This window comes from Neomonachus schauinslandi, chromosome 12 (genome assembly GCF_002201575.2).
Source record: "Neomonachus schauinslandi chromosome 12, ASM220157v2, whole genome shotgun sequence".
Classification (NCBI taxonomy): domain Eukaryota; kingdom Metazoa; phylum Chordata; class Mammalia; order Carnivora; family Phocidae; genus Neomonachus; species Neomonachus schauinslandi.
The window spans coordinates 34,876,901-34,894,186 of record NC_058414.1 but is presented as its reverse complement, the minus strand read 5'-3'; the positions used below and the strand labels follow the sequence as shown (position 1 = coordinate 34,894,186).

General features: G+C 33.7%; 1 protein-coding gene across 1 annotated transcript in view; it reads right to left on the bottom strand.

The window, feature by feature from the left end:
* The window catches only part of AKAP9 (A-kinase anchoring protein 9), a 156,716-nt gene that overhangs the window by 28,357 nt on the left and 111,073 nt on the right, over positions 1 to 17,286 (bottom strand). The window contains 9 exon segments of the mRNA XM_044920183.1: positions 358 to 846; positions 1,326 to 1,466; positions 2,808 to 3,881; positions 5,064 to 5,243; positions 5,601 to 5,753; positions 10,745 to 10,849; positions 11,513 to 11,689; positions 14,567 to 14,686; positions 15,643 to 15,875. Of these exon segments, the coding sequence (XP_044776118.1) occupies positions 358 to 846; positions 1,326 to 1,466; positions 2,808 to 3,881; positions 5,064 to 5,243; positions 5,601 to 5,753; positions 10,745 to 10,849; positions 11,513 to 11,689; positions 14,567 to 14,686; positions 15,643 to 15,875 (2,672 nt within the window).

The window sequence follows — 17,286 nt, the reverse complement described above, 5'->3', positions numbered from 1 at the left end:
AGGGCCCAATGAATAGTTTTGTTCTTTTATAATGCTGTCAAAAAACAAATGAGAAACTCAATTAAATCTGCCACACGTTTTACAATAAATGGAACTATCCATGGTTTAAAACTCTTCAATTTTTTTCCTAATGGATATTACCATAAAAAGACATTCATGAGTTAAGGAATAATATAGTGTTCCAAATCTGCAGAGGAACTTTGTGGAAAGTCATTATCTGACTACACAATGGAAAGATTTAAAACTGCAATTTTATCATAAGGAAGAGACTACCCAAATTTCTTTTTCTGTTAAAAACAAAGAATTTGGGGGAAAAAACACAACATCAAAAAAACACATATTATGAAAACCAAGTACCTCTTTAGATCTCAGACACTGTATCACTGCCTTCAAGGTACCACATTCCTCCGTCAGTAACTGAACAGCAACATAATGCTCCCTCTTTAAAGTTTCAGTTTCTGAAATATGTCTGGATTCCATATCCAAAATTTCAGCAGCATGTAGTTCTTGCATCTGCTCAACTTTTTCAGTAAACTGACTGATTATTTCAGTGACTTCTTCTGAGGAACACTCACTCTGTAAATCAATTTGGATTCCTGCATTTCTAACAAAAACTTGTGGAGTCTGACTGCTGCTATTGACCTTGAGAGTCCCCTCTGTCTGGGATGCCAGACTTTTACCCACTTTAGTGGGAAGTGGCTCTAATATGCACACTTTTCTGTTTTCCTGTACCTCAGTCTTATCTTCTTTTTCTAAGAAGGAGGATAATTTCTCTTTTGCTTCCGTGAGCTGATTCCTAACTTGGCTTAAATCTTTCTGGAGAGATGCCATATTTGTTTCTTTTACCTAGAATATAATGAAGAGAACAGTAGAACATTCAATTAAAATATTAAATATAGAATTTAGGGTAGAGAGGAGAGAATATGCATGCTAATATGTTCATTTTCCTCAGAATAATAGGAAATATATTTCAGAAACACTCATAGATTCCATATATATTTGTATATATGTATAGTCACAGATTACCATAGAAGTGAAATTATTTTATCAGCCTCTTTTGGTATTCATGGGATATAGAGTTCTCTTTAACATCTGTCTTTCTCCTTGTTCATTAACAGACTAGAGACTAAAAGCATCTTTCTATAAAAGATTCAAAGAAAACTAAGCAAGAACATGCTAGTAAAGAAATTTATATTAACTTTTCATCAAAGCCACAAATTTTTTTTTCCAGCTTTTTGGTTTGTTTTTATAGAAGAGAATATACTTTGAAATGAAATTAAGATATGTATAAATAAGTGAAATAGGAGGAATGTTACTTATTTTACCAAAAGCTCTTCTTGAAGCTTTTCTGCTTTCTCTTTATAACTGGCAAGTTCTTCTTTGATAGCTGATGATTCAGCTCTAAGAGCCTCAAGTTGACAAAAAAATCCACTTTCTTCACTGGTATGAACAGGCTTAGTACTTGTCTGAACGGCAGTGGAAAACATTTAAAAACACATTATTTTCAAAAAAATACAGCCAAGTTCAAAGCACTTATACATTCTTATGAAGCTTTTTCTGGAATGACTGCTTATCAGATAAAAGGGTGTAGAAATGATTCATGTTCTTTCAACAAATAGGAAAACTTTTTTAGGAACTATCATTTTATGTTCTTGAGACAGTAAAAAAAAAGATTTTCTGGGAATGAAAGATACATCATGTTAGTATATATCCTAAATATTTATAAATTTATAAATATTATAAATTATTAGTGAAAAGACTGTTATTTATATCACTTTCCTCAAAAAATGCCAAGTCTTACTAAGATATTTCTTACAAGTTTTAAATACATAGAAAGTCATGTTAATATTTTAATATGACTACAGGAATTTATACTTCTGGGTAGCTAGGAGAAAAAAGCCTATTAAATGGAAAGAATCATACTTTATAAAGCAAATTACATATTTATAGAATCTTGATAATGTTAGTTAATTGCCTAGTATTCAGGTAAGACTGTACATTAATACTCAAAATTATAAATATATAAAGGGAGAATTTGAAAATTAAAGTCCTTCTATCTCTGCCCTATGCTAAGAAATAAATGCCATTTCAGATCTTTACATAAGTAGACTTATGAGGGTAAAATACAAATTATTTCTAAGAAAGGAAAGAATCCGTTATCAGGTATAAAATCTGCAAAAGCTAATGACTTATCACTGATATGTTACTTCGGTAGAATACTAATATATTTTGATATTTTCTATTACTTAAAAGGAATGCTTAAATAACACGCATGTTAGATAGAACAGGAAAAAAACCCATACAAGTTCCAAAGGACATTTGCTAAACTTAACATCTCTAACTTCCTTCTGATTGCTCTACTTAATGAGTATGCTAGTGAAATAAATAACACAATTCAGGGTGCCTCGGTGGCTCTGTTGGTTAAGCTACTGCTTTTGGCTCAGGTCATGATCCCGGAGTCCTGGGATTGAGTCCCACATCGGGCTCCCGGGTCAGCGGGGAGCCTGCTTCTCCCTCTGACCCTCTCCCCTCTCATGCTGTTTCTCTCCCTCTCTCTCAAATAAATAAATAAATAAATAAAATCTTAAAAAATAAATAACACGATTCAAAGACCACATTATTTTAGTGATAATAATATGACTACAGAAAAGTAGTATTTTTATAAAAACCCTCTATATATGAATTGCTAGATATAAAGAACACCATGTTTAATTTAGTAAATTAGTAATCAGCTTAAGGAACAAAGAAAAAGAGAATTCCTTACGGCATTTAAGTGGAAAAAAAAAAAACAAAAAAAACAACCTAACCTTGAGAACTTCAAAATCTCCTTCAGGGCTTCTTTTCCTTTCTTTACCTCCCTGGTTTTTCTCCTCCTCCAGTAACTTCTGTAGTTCTAGTAGCTTCTTTTCTTTTTCCAAAGCATTTTTCTCCACAATTTCTACCTGCTCTTTTTCTAAAATCAAACTAGTCTGCATTTCAACCACCTGGCTCTCTAATTCTGATATTCTCAAGGTTAATGCTAATACATCTGGTTCCATCTCCTTGTCTGTTACTGGATTTAAGTTCTGTACATTTGTTCTTTCAAGTTCTGATGAAACTGCTTGTTCATCTTGACAGAATTTTGCATATTCCTTAACTGCTTCAAGTTGGACTTGACTCACAAGAGCAGCAGCAACTTTTTCTTCAAGTATATTTTGTAGGTTTACAATCTTCCGTTTAAGCATTTCTGTTTCAGACTGGCCTTGCTCTTGCATGTCCTTTATTTGTTTGTAACACTGGGTGAGTTCCAAGTCCTTTGCACTCACAGTGCCCTCAAGTTGTAGCACCTTTGTTTCCAAACTGCTTATGGAACTTCTGCTGTTTTCTTCAAAAGATGTGAGGTAAGTTTGATTTTCTAGGGGTTTAAGGGCATTCTCAGTAAGGTGAACTTTCAGTTCAGGTTTGGTTTTGCTCAGGTCATCTCTGTCCGTATTAACGCTTTTCTCTGGTGCACTTTGGATTTTTTCCATATTTTCACGTTCTCTCTTTAAGCTGCGTAATTCTTGTGTTAGCTGGTTCATTTTTAAATTGGTTTCTTCAAGGACATTTTTCGTAAAAGCCATTTCTTCGTTAGTGGTTTCTACTTGCTGTTCCAAAGCCAGTTTTTCAGCTATTACCATATCCAACTGATGTTTTAAACTATCTGCTTCTTCTGGGAAAGAGACAGCATCCACTGATGTCTTCTGTTCAATATTTGCCAATTCCTGTTGAAGTTTTTCAATCACTTCATTGAGCTGTTCAATTTCTTCTTCCCTATTTTTCTTCACACGTTCTTGATCACTCATCAAACATTCTATTTGGGTTTCAAGATCCCTTATCAGTTCATTTTTTTCTTCAATAACCTGTTAATGAAAACAAGTAACAGACATAATAAATATGTATTTACATTTTGGGAATTTTATTTTTTATTTTAAGGGCAGGATCTCAAAAGGGTTGATCTCACACACACAAATAATATACTTCTCAGACATGTTAGATTAATTTTAATATAGACCAATAGTCCCCATCATATCAAATAAGGACCTTACTTCTAACTTTGTTCAGAAAGTTCTGGTGATGCGTATTAAAGAGGGCATGTACTGAATGGAGCACTGGGTGTTATACACAAACAATGAATCATGGAACACTACATCAGAAACTAATGATGGTAATGTATGTTGATTAACATAACATAATAAAATTTAAAAAAAGAAAGTTCTGTTAAATATAAAGTGATGTACACATTAGCAGCTGATTTCCCATAAGTAAAATAGTCAATATCAATACATTCTAATTGAAAAGGATTAAGTATTAAAATAAAAATGGTCCACAACAGTGTTATTATCTTATTCAATTCATATCAAATAGAAGAATTTTTAAGAGATTTGGTTAGAATGATATGGTGAAATCTGAGTCACAAGAGATTCTCTGGAAAACATCAAAAATCTTTGACAATATTAGGAGGGAATAAAAAATATACATAGCTTGGTAAGCCTATGTGTCTTCTTCTTTTTTTTTTTAAGATTTTTAAAATTTATTTGAGAGGGAGAGACAGAGAGAGAGTGTGCGCAAGCACACAAGAGCAGGGGGAGGGAGAAGCAGCAGGGCTCGATCCCAGGACCCTGGGATCATGACCTGAGCCGAAGGCAGATGTTTAACTGACTGAGACACCCAGGTGCCACAAGCCAATGTGTCTTTTTTTTTTTTTCGAAGATTTTATTTATTTCACAGAGAGAGAGAGACACAGTGAGAGCAGGAACACAAGCAGGGGGAGCGGGAGAGGGAGAAGCAGGCTTCCCACTGAGCAGGGAGCCCGATGTGGGACTCGATCCCAGGACCCTGGGACCGTGACCTGAGCTGAAGGCAGACGCCCAATGACTGAGCCACCCAGGCGCCCCAAGCCAATGTGTCTTAATAAATTAAAATTAATGGGTAAAAGAGAATTAAGGTTTATTCAGTTTTTATACTCAAAGAGAAGCTGAAAAATAACCATTTGCCCTTTAAAATTCTAGCTTATTTCATGTAATAATTTTAAACTGGTGTACCTTATTATCTGTTGTAATTTCAAGTTGATGCTGAAGTTTTGTAATTTGCTCATTTAATCGGTCAATTTCTATTTCTTTTTCCTGCATTATTTGAGCAAATTTTCCAAACAACCCATGTTGGTCCTGAGTAGAGATAGCATCAGATTCCTTTATGGCAAATCCCAGTTTCTCCATTTCATCCTAGGGACAAAAATAACCATCCAGTTGGATAGATCATTACATGTAATTTTCTGAATATTCTTTCAATTAAGTGTTATAAAAGATAAAGTGCCCAAAATGTACAAATAAACAAAATGAGCTATCATACAGTAATTATAAGTCAATAATTCTTAAAATATTTTGATAAAAGTTCTCAAAAATTTTTCATTCATGATGAATTCAAATGTTTATGTTGGGTTAAAAATAAGTTCCTTGCAAACCCATTTGCAGCTAATGTTCCTCTGTTAAGTATTATTCAGCAGCTAGACTCAGCAAATGCTTGATACTAAGACAAAAATTATGAATTATTTATAGGCAAAGTTTTTCTTAATTAATTACCTTAAATAATTTGTTTTCTTGTTCAAGTTCTTGGAGGCGGGTAGTAGATTCCTTTTTCTGTATTTCTAATTGCATATGTAGTTGCTGAACTTCTTCATTCTTATTTTCCAGTTCCTCTCTAAACTGCTCTAACTGTTCTTCTAAGTTTGTAATCTTTGATACCAAAATTATCAAAAGGAAAGAGAAAAAAAAATACCTGTTTATACAAATGTTTGTCAAGAGAGAATGCAAAGTACTAAATTAGCTGTATAAAACATATATACTTAAGACATATGAGCCATGAGAATAAAGGGGTTTCTCTAAGCCAGGTATAACTGTGTGGTTTCTAGGTATTTTCAAACTGATCACCCTTAAATCATTCTACTCAAAGCAAAGAGAAGACCTTCAGAGAAGGGATTCAAGGGGCCATTTCTTACCTAAAATATTCTCTGACAAAGCAGAAAAAAGTCAAGGGAGGAAGGGAAAGAGTCCACATTTTAAATCTTATTTCATGTTAAATTTAGTTGCTATCAAAAGGTTCAAGAAAGCTGCAAAATTAAGTCAGTTGTTTTGGCTACCAAGTGAGACTAGCTCAAATTAGTCCGTACTAATACTTAACCTAATGAAAGGTTTGGCTGTATGTGCCTCGTTTAAGTAGAAGAAAGGAGAGATAGACACTAAGACTGTGAGATCCTTAGGTCTGAAATACAGAAACTTAAACAGCAAGTTATTAATACCATTTTAGGATAAAATTAGAGACCACCTATGTGTAGGACAATAGAAATTTAGCTCTTTTCTGAGCACAGATTGCTGTTAATGATAAAGCAATTACTCTGTAATAGTTATATAGAGACTGAAATTAATGCCGAGTTTCAAGAGCTAGTTATCATTATACTTTAAAAGTTGGGCTTGATTAAGGAATAGTCATTTAGCTCAATGCTGAATGGATTTCCAAATGTGTACTTATCTGATGATCAAAACTGCTGCATTAAAAGCAACCTAAAATGCAGGAGCAACATTATTCAGTAGCAGCTGGCTCAGAGGGCAGCCTATAAATCATTTATTACCTTAGAACTTGAAAGGAACCATATGCTGCTTACACCCAGACATGTAATCAGAATTGTATCTTAGCACTAGCAAGGCAAAGCCCCTTAACAGAAATAGTACTGATACTAGTAATAGTAGCCATCATTTATAGACAATTTATTGCTAGGTATTGCATAAGGTGCTTTATATGTATTATTTTTTTAAAACTCTGTATGTAACAACCTTATGAGATCTTTACTTGGATTATCCCCATTTTGGAGATGAGGGAGTCACTGAGAACAAAGTACCTTGTCCTGAGGTCACAAGGCTAGTATGTATGTGGTGAGGAGTTTATCTTTGGAGCCTTACATTTTTTTTGGTAAGATTTTATTTATTTGAGAGAGAGTGAGCAAGCAAGTGACGGGGAAGGGCAGAGGGAGCGGGAGAGAAAGAATCTCCAACAGTATCCCTGCTGAGTGAGGAGACCGACAACGTGGGGCTCGATCCCATGACCCTGAGATTATGACCTGAGCCTAAATCAAGAGCCGGATGCTTAACCGACTGAGCCACCCAAGCACCCCTGGAGCCTCACATTTTTAACTATCATTTATCCTGCTTATAATAAGTAATGTCCAAAACTTACACTTAAATTATTTTCTGTACACTGGTATTAAATTTAGTAGACACACCTTAAATACACATAGTAGTTGTTCATATATAATTATCAGGTTGGTTTGCTGAAAACTGCGGTGATTTTATCTTCTTCAAAGTTATCTAATACAGTAGTATTTATACCTATCCCTATCTTTCACAGCTACTTTTGATGAAAGGTATTACTTCAGTACATATGTAGACATTTAGGTTCAAAATTGATGCTCTACCTCAAATGCTATTTGTTTTTTTGGGTACATCTTAATCCTCTTCACCCTCCCCCCACAACCCACCTCCTCTCTGGCAACCACCAGTTTGTTCTGTTTTTTCGTTTATTTGTTTTTACTTTCTTGATACAGGAGTTTAATGGTCAAATTCTCAATGTGACCTAAAGCCTTGCTATTCAAAGTGCTGTCCCTAGAGCAGCAGAACTGGCATCATCTGGGAACACGTTAGATGCACAGACTCCGAAGCCCCACGCCGGATCTACTGAATGTGAATCTTCTTTTTAACAAGATCCCCAGGGGATTCATGTGCACGTTAAAGTCTGAGAAGCACTGGCCCAAAGCACTAACATTTCTGTTATAAGAAGCTGAATTTGAGTCCTCACAACAGAGACTTCAATTCCCAAAGATGACACTGTAGGATTCTTTCCTCCTATTCAGCCAGACTCCAATTTCAGTCCCAGGCTGTCCTATTACTGAGTCTACAACAACCAAAACCACAAGAATATTCTTAAAGTTTTAAAATAGAATAGTGGCTCTTTGTTTTAATCTTGTTTAATTTAGCTACCATATGTTATCTAGACTGGATTATATTAATTTGCAACTATTTGTGTTTTCTTTTATCTTTTTTATCTCTTTCAAATGTGTATATGTCTTCTTGGTTAGACATTAGATTCTTTGAAATCTGCTGCTGGTTTTACAACTGGATAGTGGTAGTCAACATGTGTTAAGATCTCAATAAATGTTGAGTGACAGTCTTTAATACTTCTCACCAACAAGGCAAAATATTCCCCAATTCTTTGGCAGTACAGCATTACAGGACTCCAGAATCAGAGAAATCTAGGAGGAATGCTTGCTCAACCACTTACTGTGTGACCATGAACAAGTTATTTAACCTCTCTTAAGACTCAGTTTACTCATCTGTAAAATGGAGGTAACACTAGAGCCTATCCTTAGGGAAACTTTAAGGATTAATGACATTAGGTTTTTAAAATACCACTTTCTAGCACAGACCTCCACAAAGGTAACTACTACCATTTATTACTGCCATCTATAAGCTAGATTTCATTAGCTCTATAGAGAGTTAAAACCTATTGAAGGCATCTTTTTCTCTTTTTTTAAAGATTTTATTTATTTATTTGACAGAGACAGAGATAGCGATAGCAGGAACACAAGCAGGGGGAGTGGAAGAGGGAGAAGCAGGCTTCCCGCTGAGCAGGGAGCCTGATGCGGGGCTCGATCCCAGGACCCCGGGATCATGACCTGAGCTGAAGGCAGGCGCTTAACGACTGAGCCACCCAGGCGCCCCAAGGCATCTTTTTCTTAAAGAAATTCTTCCTTCTATTTCTCTCCACATTATTCCCCTTCTCTTAATCACCCTAAAACTCCTATCTTTAAAGTTTCTTCTCTTTCTATTCATTCTGCATTTCTCAGCCTACAATAAACTTAAAAAAAGTTTTGCACAGATTAAGGCTATCAGAGTATTAGAAAGTATCTCAAAATATAATGACACATATAGACATCTTATGTTTATACTCCATCAGATATCTGAAAACATTTGCCTAGTGCAGGAGAGAATGCATAAGAAGTTATTTTCATTAAAAAAAAGAAGTTATTTTCATTAAAAGATAGCTTTTAATTCTATGTTCCTCTTTTTCAGTCTTCAGTTACAGATGAGTGGGTTCTGACAGAGTACTTGTCACTGTTATTAAAAACTAGGTAGACTAGGATGAGTTATCATTTTAACCCTTTACTCACTCAACATGTCTGGCTCTATCTTATCTATAAACACTGGGAGTTGGCTGACAGAAGCTGGCTGACCAGTCTCTTTGTAGTTCTGAACTTCTGAGTTAAAGGTAGACAGCCACTGGATACTTACTTTAAAAAATTAAGGTGTCAGTATGTTATATTAAATTCAGAAAATAATTAAAATATAAAGTTAGTAAAATTAATCAACTATCCATAATCAACTATCATTGTTTTGGGGTCCAGTTTTGAAAGTTTATCTTTTTAGAGAGCAATTTCTCTATTAGTGTAAGGTACTTTAAATGTTAATTCTTTTCAAAACACATAAAAGTGGTTACAAGTAAACAAGTGTTCCCTGCCTGTTGCGGAAAAACCAAAAAAGCAAAATAATCAAGAACCTTTTAGATAAACATTAGTCAGTACAATATGATAGCGAGAAAATAAACCTTCTCATGGAGATGATCATTTCTATTTGTCATTTATATAGATGGCTTTTTTTTTTTAAAGATTTTATTTATTTATTCATTAGAGACAGAGAGAAAGAGAGGCAGAGGGAGAAGCAGGCTCCCAAGGAGCAGGGAGCCCGATGCGGGACTCGATCCCAGGACCCTGAGATCATGACCTGAGCCGAAGGCAGACGCTTAACCATCTGAGCCACCCAGGCACCCTAGATGGCTTTTTTCTGAGCCACAAGTTTTCTGAGCTGGATTTTAGTTGATGTCTAAATCATTCTTATATTTTCCAAAGTACTTATTAACATTTACTTACTCTTTAAGTTCAATAAATATTTGTTAAAATATATTAAATATCCTGAGAAAATTACATGGAAATAAAAATGTAATTTAAAAAACCTTAAGTATTTTAAATGATTTGATACAGCTAGATAATGCAGAGTACAGTATGTCTTAGAAAAATAGTAGACCAAGATTTAAATTAAGTTTAATTTAAATTAAAACTGGAAATTATTACTGTATTAAAAGTGGATTTTCTTTTTTTTGAGGAGGGAACACAAAAACACAGGAAAACTTTATATAATTACCTCATTGTTAATCTTTTGTTTTAAGAACATGTTTAGTATATTGTAAAAAAAAACAAAAACCCCCCAGGGCAAAAAAAATTAAAAAAAAAAAAAAAAACCCAAAAAACAAAAAAAAAAACAAACCCTACAGCAAAGTAGCAATACTTCAAAGCAATACTTGAAGCAATACTTCAATACTCTCTCTCCACTCTCCTCTTCACTCAATTCATATTTACCTTCTTTTTGTCTTTAAAACTTCTTCCTATGTCAAGGCCTTTACATTTGTCTCCTCTACCTGGAACACTCTTCCTCATACCAGCGTAATTGTTCAAATCTTTATTGTCTTCAAGGTCAACTTAAGCAATGAGCTAAGAAAATCACCTAAACTTTGGTTTAGACTATAAACTCCATTCTATACAAATGATATTCTCAAGGTGACTTACTTAAAATTATTTAAAATATTTCAAACCACATTTTGTCATTAGAAATAAACCCCTTACCTCTTTTTCCTTTCGGTCTATGGCATCTCGCTCAGCCTGCAACTGTACTTCTAGGGACAATTCTGCTTTAGCTTCTATAGCTCCACACTGTTTTTGGTCCTCTACCTTTAAATATATGAGAATTTTTTCAAAAATTCAGACATTAATTCCTGATAATTCATTTTAATTAGAGAAGTAGCACTTTCATTTCTTTCATTTCTCCAGTTAGCAGCTGATAATCTACATGAGTGAATAATCAAAGTTACACTCAGTTTTGAATGCATTTTTATACAAATTCAAATAGGAATGTTTGACATTCTTAAAATTCATTCCTCAGATAAAACGGAGGCTATCCCCTGAACTGCTCCCTTCCTAACCTTCTTTATCCTGCTCTTCTTCTTTGATTCATTCTTGCTTTCTGCACTATAATGGGAATAGACTTCATTTCTTCTTAGTCTGGGATAAAGCATCAGCCTCACCTGGTATCCACAGCTTTTTCACACTTGGCTATTATTTTACAATCACAACCTTACTGACTGTTAAAAGGATCATTAATTCTTCTGGTTTAGCTAATCTTCCTTTCTCAAGACTAAGGTATGCAAGTAACAGCTGGAGATAAGAATAAACATACAGTTATGATGTCATTGAAGACATAAAGGTATATTTATATTTTGTAATATCAACAAAAAGTCAACAGCAATTTTTTATGTAAAGGAACAGATGTTCATGTAACTAAGAGTAATTTGCAATAAAACACTTGATAAAATTAACCTAAAGAAAATGCCACACCTTTTGAAAAGTGTCTGCACTAATGAGTAAGGCTTGCTCCAGTTCCCTTACTCTGAACTCCAATTTCTCAATTTCTTCGTTCCGTTCTTGGATATCCCTCTGAAGCTGCTCTTTAGACAGCAAAAGCTCACTGCACTTGTCTGTTTTTTCTTTCAGATGATTTGTTAACTGTTCAACCTGGAAATATAATAAGCAAAAACTGTAACTTAAAAAAATTTCAACAAGCTAATAATAACCTAGCTATCCTCATTTCAAAAAGTATTTTCAGATGCTAATTTTATTTTTGACAAGGATAGCAATGATCGTCTCCAACTATAGTGACATTTTCTGAGTTCACAAAACAAAGCAGTACAACAAAACAGAAAATAATACTGCTTTCATCAATCCTTTACAAAAAGTTATTTCTCTTAAAATGAAGACTTTCCCCAGCTAGGAGGAGAAAAAAAATTACATTTTTGAATCATGTTGAAGTATAAGCTCTAATGGTACAACCACACTAAAACCTAATAAAAATGACACGTTTGCAGAATATTGACTTACACTCTTATGTGAGATAAGATAACCTTAAAAAATCTTTCATGGATTCTATTTTTCTTACCAAAAATGGTTAGAATTGATACATATAATAATGCAATGGTTCTAAACATCACAGAGATGGGAGAGCTTTAATACAGTCACTTAGAAAGCTTTTTCAGCCTATACGTTTCAGCAGCGCAGAAGAGAAAGGAGAATGTGAAGTGATAAGAGGGATCTGTGCACCCTGAAAGTTTCCCTAAGTAATTCTGACATGTGGGGTCTATTCAAGAGAATGGCTCTGTGATGGAAGAATTCAGGAAGCATTAATAAGATAGCTTATGAAAATCATTCTCATCAAGTGAGGAGAGAAAAAGGAAGTGTGATGGTAAGAAAAAAAAGGAATCCTAGCTTATTTCAATGAGATATTTTAAGGAAATGATCCAAAATGATACTTATTCTGCAAAACATTAAAACAAATGCAAACTTACCTATAATTACATGTTCAAGGATGACAGTAACAAAGCCATTGAGGAGAAACTTTGATAGTAATGGGTGCACTAAGATTTGGAAGTACAGTCAAGGAAGAAATCGTGGATCACTACATCAAAAACTAATGATGTATTGTATGGTGACTAACATAATAAAATAAAATTAAACAAAAAATAAATAAATAAATAAAAGGAAGACAACAAAGCAGCAAAATAGTAATGTTACAGTTAGACTGTTTTGATCTTGAGAAAATCAGAATCTGGGGAATCAGATTTGGCAAGGTAAGGACAGAACAAATAGATCACATTGTTCCAGGAGAAAATCATCCTTGTTAGTTTCTTAAAGTTTCATGAACGAGGCAGGTCAGTTTTCAAATACAAGAAACCAAATAATAGGAAATGACAAGAAGTTCTAAAGCTTAAATATTCTTTTGAGTTTCAACAAACACATCTATTTTTCAAAAGCTGAAAATATGTTAGGAATAAGACCAGTAACTACAAACTCTGTGGGGATTGATAACTTTTCTACTGCTCTAGTAGATAAGGCTATTCTGTATCACATTACTTCAATGAGAATGTAAATAACATTTTACTATGAGTTTATAGACATTTTATGCTTCTTTGGAATTCTTTGAAGAGAAATGAAATCTTGTAAATTGTATAGAAATAAAATAAGTTTTTTAAAAAAATTTAACTACTATTATTTCTGAAAACAATTTTATGTCTTCACTATGTAGTAGGCCAATACTCCTATGAAGTGGGTTCTATTACAATTTCTATTTTAGAAGGGAGTAATCAAATTTTAGAAGTTTTAAAAAAGTGACTTAGCCATTGTCATACACCTGGTAAATCATACAGCCATGATTCAAACTAGGATGGCCTAATGGCAAGCTCGATCTCTTTATAACCATACAAGCCATCATTAGCAATTTATATAGTAAGTCTTCCCTCATTCATGTAGCATTCATTTTAGAGTTCTAGGTTTCTAGATGAGGAAATGGACAATTGGGATGAAAAAGTAGAAGTAGGGAGAGCGGTAATGAGGCTACCAAAATTATCCAGCCAAACAGTGACAGCTAGGATTTAAGGAGATGAATAAAAATGGAAAGAACAGTAAGATGGAAGATGTAGTGCAGCCTGACTCACCAATGGGCTGGAAGTAGGGGTTGGGAAAAAGAGTGGAATCAAGGATGAAGGCTATGTCCTCGCAATGAAGAAGGTGAAGATGGTACAATATTTACTGAAATGAAGAAGGAACATGTTTTATTCTTGTCCTTCTCTGGTGGGGGCTAGTCACGAATCAAGAGCTCTCTTTTGAACATGTTAATTTTGAGACACATAAATGGAGATATAGTGAGCATCTGAATATTCAAATCCAGAGTTCAAAAGAGATGTCAGAGCTGGAGGTATAAATGCACAGTCCTTTACATGTAACTACCTGGGAAGAGAATATGGACAGGAAAGAAGAAGGGGGCCCAAGACTAAGTCTTAGGGTACTCCATCATTTATTTGGGTTGAGAAACAAAGATTAGAGAAAGAGACCAATGAAGTAGGTATGTCACAGAAGCTAAAGTGTTTAAGGAAGAGGGCTAAAATGAAAGCCTCTGAATGGCTGTGTATGATGAAGACAGAGATGATTATTGGACATAGCCATGAGGCTGATAACCTTCACAAGAATCATTTCAATGAAACAGAGGATATAAAATCCCACTGAGACAGAGGGGTTGGAACTTCATTGCAGGGGATTGAGAAAAGAATGCAAGATGCGGAAGTAAAGAGTGAATACAGACAATTCTTTTGATCTAGGGAATGGGCATAGAAAAATAAGCAGAGAAGTTTATTTAATTGGGTAATACTAGAAGATAAATTTCAATGCAAACAATTTTTAGAGTTTCAAGAACCTTTCACACTGAAGCAATAGTTGATTTTCTGGTTTTGAAGATTTATATATGACAGAAAGAATTCCCTTTAAGTTCTTCACAATACATATCTTATTTTACACATAATATACAAATTATTGTAAGGCAGACAACATCACTAAAGTTCTTACCTCTCTAGTTTGATGTTCATTGATAGGCTGGAATCGAGGTATAACCTTAAGTTGCTGTTCTAGTTTCTGTATTTCCTGTTGGAATACATCTCTCTCATGTTCTCTATCAATGGCTTGCTCCTGAAGTATAAATAACAGTAATAGTAACAGATGAAACAATACATATTGAAGCTATTATTTCTGCTACTTCCCTTTAGTTATACGTATAGCTTTATTTGAAGACAAACAACTGATGACCACAGAATACCCCAAACCAAAAGGTTTAAAAAGATAACACCTTTTGTATGGTATCTAGCCTATTTGGGCTCTTTGACTAAAATTTACGCATTTAAATATTATTTGAAGCACAACATTTTAAAAAATTCAAGTAATGTTAAATATAGACTGAAATAAAAATATTATCCCAAAAATGAGTTTACTTTTTTGGAACAAAAGAGGAATTCCATTGTTAATTTAGTCAATAAAAAAAAATAAGCAAAACAGATTATTTAGTAAATCAATTTCTTTCATCCTAATCTAGGTTTCATATCTAAAATTATAAAATGTGTCAGAATCTGATTCCCTGATCTATGAATATATCAGAATATCAGGCCTTAAATGAAACCCCAAAGAAGAAAAATCCATGTGAAATTAGAGACTTAATATCATTTTGGAAGAGAGTTAAGGACAGCATAACAACTGTCCCAGTCCCCTGTTTCCCAAAGCACACTGTTACTGTGTATATCTTTTGTGGGTGAAATAGTGTTGGCCAGTTAGCTATTAGGATCCTCACCCTGCTTTGGCAGTTGGTTAAAGAAAAGACTTGGACAAGCTTCTTAACTCTGAATTTGGAAAGGCTAACTGGTAGGGTTTATTTGTAATCTGCTTATAACGCCTTTAAAAAGCTGTGATAGGTGAACAATAAAAATTATTAGAGTTTTTATTTGGAATAGTACTTTTCAGTTAATTGTAGAAAACACATATAGATGAAAATGCTAGAATTCAAGAGTCTCTTCATAATTTAAAAGTCACAACCTAGAGTAGCAGCAAGTAAGCATTCCACTGAGAAAATCAATATTCAAGTTGAGAATACTTACATCTAAAAATTTTCTCATTTTTTCTAATTGCTTTTCCAGTGCTTGGTTTTGCTGTCGTAAATCCATAAGCTCAGCATTTTTTTCTTGTTCCAGCTCTATAAACCTACTGACTTGTTCCTCAACATCTATTTCTAGAGCTTTCACTTGTTTTTGAAGGTCATCACGCACTTTTTCAGCTTGGCACTGTACTTCTAGTTTTTCCTTCATTAGTTTTTCTGTCTCCTGTAGTAATTCTGTTTACAAATATAAAAATATTCTAAGTTAAATCATAATTAATAATAGTGAAATCACCTATAACTATGCTCAAATTTTACCTTCATGAAATAAGAGATCTGAGTTTTATTTCAAACTCATGTAAAAAAGGAAAATGTTCCTGTGAAAATATCAAAATATCATATTCCTATATAAGTAAGCAAGCTAGTATCAAAAACTTACACTGTATTAACAAAAAGAATCATCTTGTCACTAAAAACAATACTTTGTGAAAATGCCATAGCAAATGACCAAAAAAAAAAAAATAAAGCCACTTTCATTATAAGGAAAAGAACAAAGTCTAATTAAATTTAAGCACAGAGATAACTCACCTCAGGCAAAAATCAAACCAATAAAATCACTTTTATATGCATACACAATACACATGAAGATCAAATACTGTAAATTTTTAACCAAGGCAAGTAAGAGTCACAGAAAAAAAATATAACTACAATCAGAATTTCCTGTTAGTCTTTCTCCTTATTAGATCCATATTCCTGAGTTAGTCTTGCATGCTCATACATATATGTATCAAGAAAAAACTGACAAGTATGAGAGGCAGTATGGTGTAGTGCTTAAGAGCAGAGACTGTGGATTCAAATCCTAGCTCTGCCGTGTATTTCCTATGTGAAACTTAATACGATGTCCTCCAATTTCCATATATGTAAACTGGGGATAGTAACAGTAGTGAGCTCTAACAGTTATTGTGGATCAAATGAGTTAATATACATAAAGAATAGTGCCTAGAGTATGGTAAGCACTATGTAAGTGTTAGCTATTATTAATATTAATAATACAATTATTAAGTATAAATAGCAAAGTAAAACAATCCTCTAATGAAAAAATAAAGGAACACAGCCTGAGAGTCTTTACACTAACCAGTCTGCCAACACTGTACTCAGGACTAGGAATCTAGAGAAAATAGCTTTTCCTTTTAAAACAATACTGATTTAGACGTTAATATAAAAGTAAATGAACCAGAGTCTCCTTACTAAATTTCATTGATCCTATTGTTACCATCATCTTATATTTCCTGGTTTAGAAAGAGCATTTTGAAAAGTTATAGGCCACAGGAGTTTAATGTATTTGTTTCTGTAAAAATTGAAATGGTCTTAAGCTCTGTGGAAAAACAGATATAAGATGATGATCACTATGAATCTCAGTTGTTAATTTCAAATATAAATATGTATTTTGTTGTAAGTAAAGTTTTTTGTTAAAGAGAAAAACCGTAAGTATGAAACACAACAGCAAAATTAGAGGTATGTTAGTTGGAAAAGTAGAGGTATGTGATTGAAAATTCAAGGGTCACCCAATATTTGGAGTTGTAAGTTTACCACCCAAAGACTGGCCATGCAACTGTATAAACACACCTGCTCCAGGTGCTGCATCGAC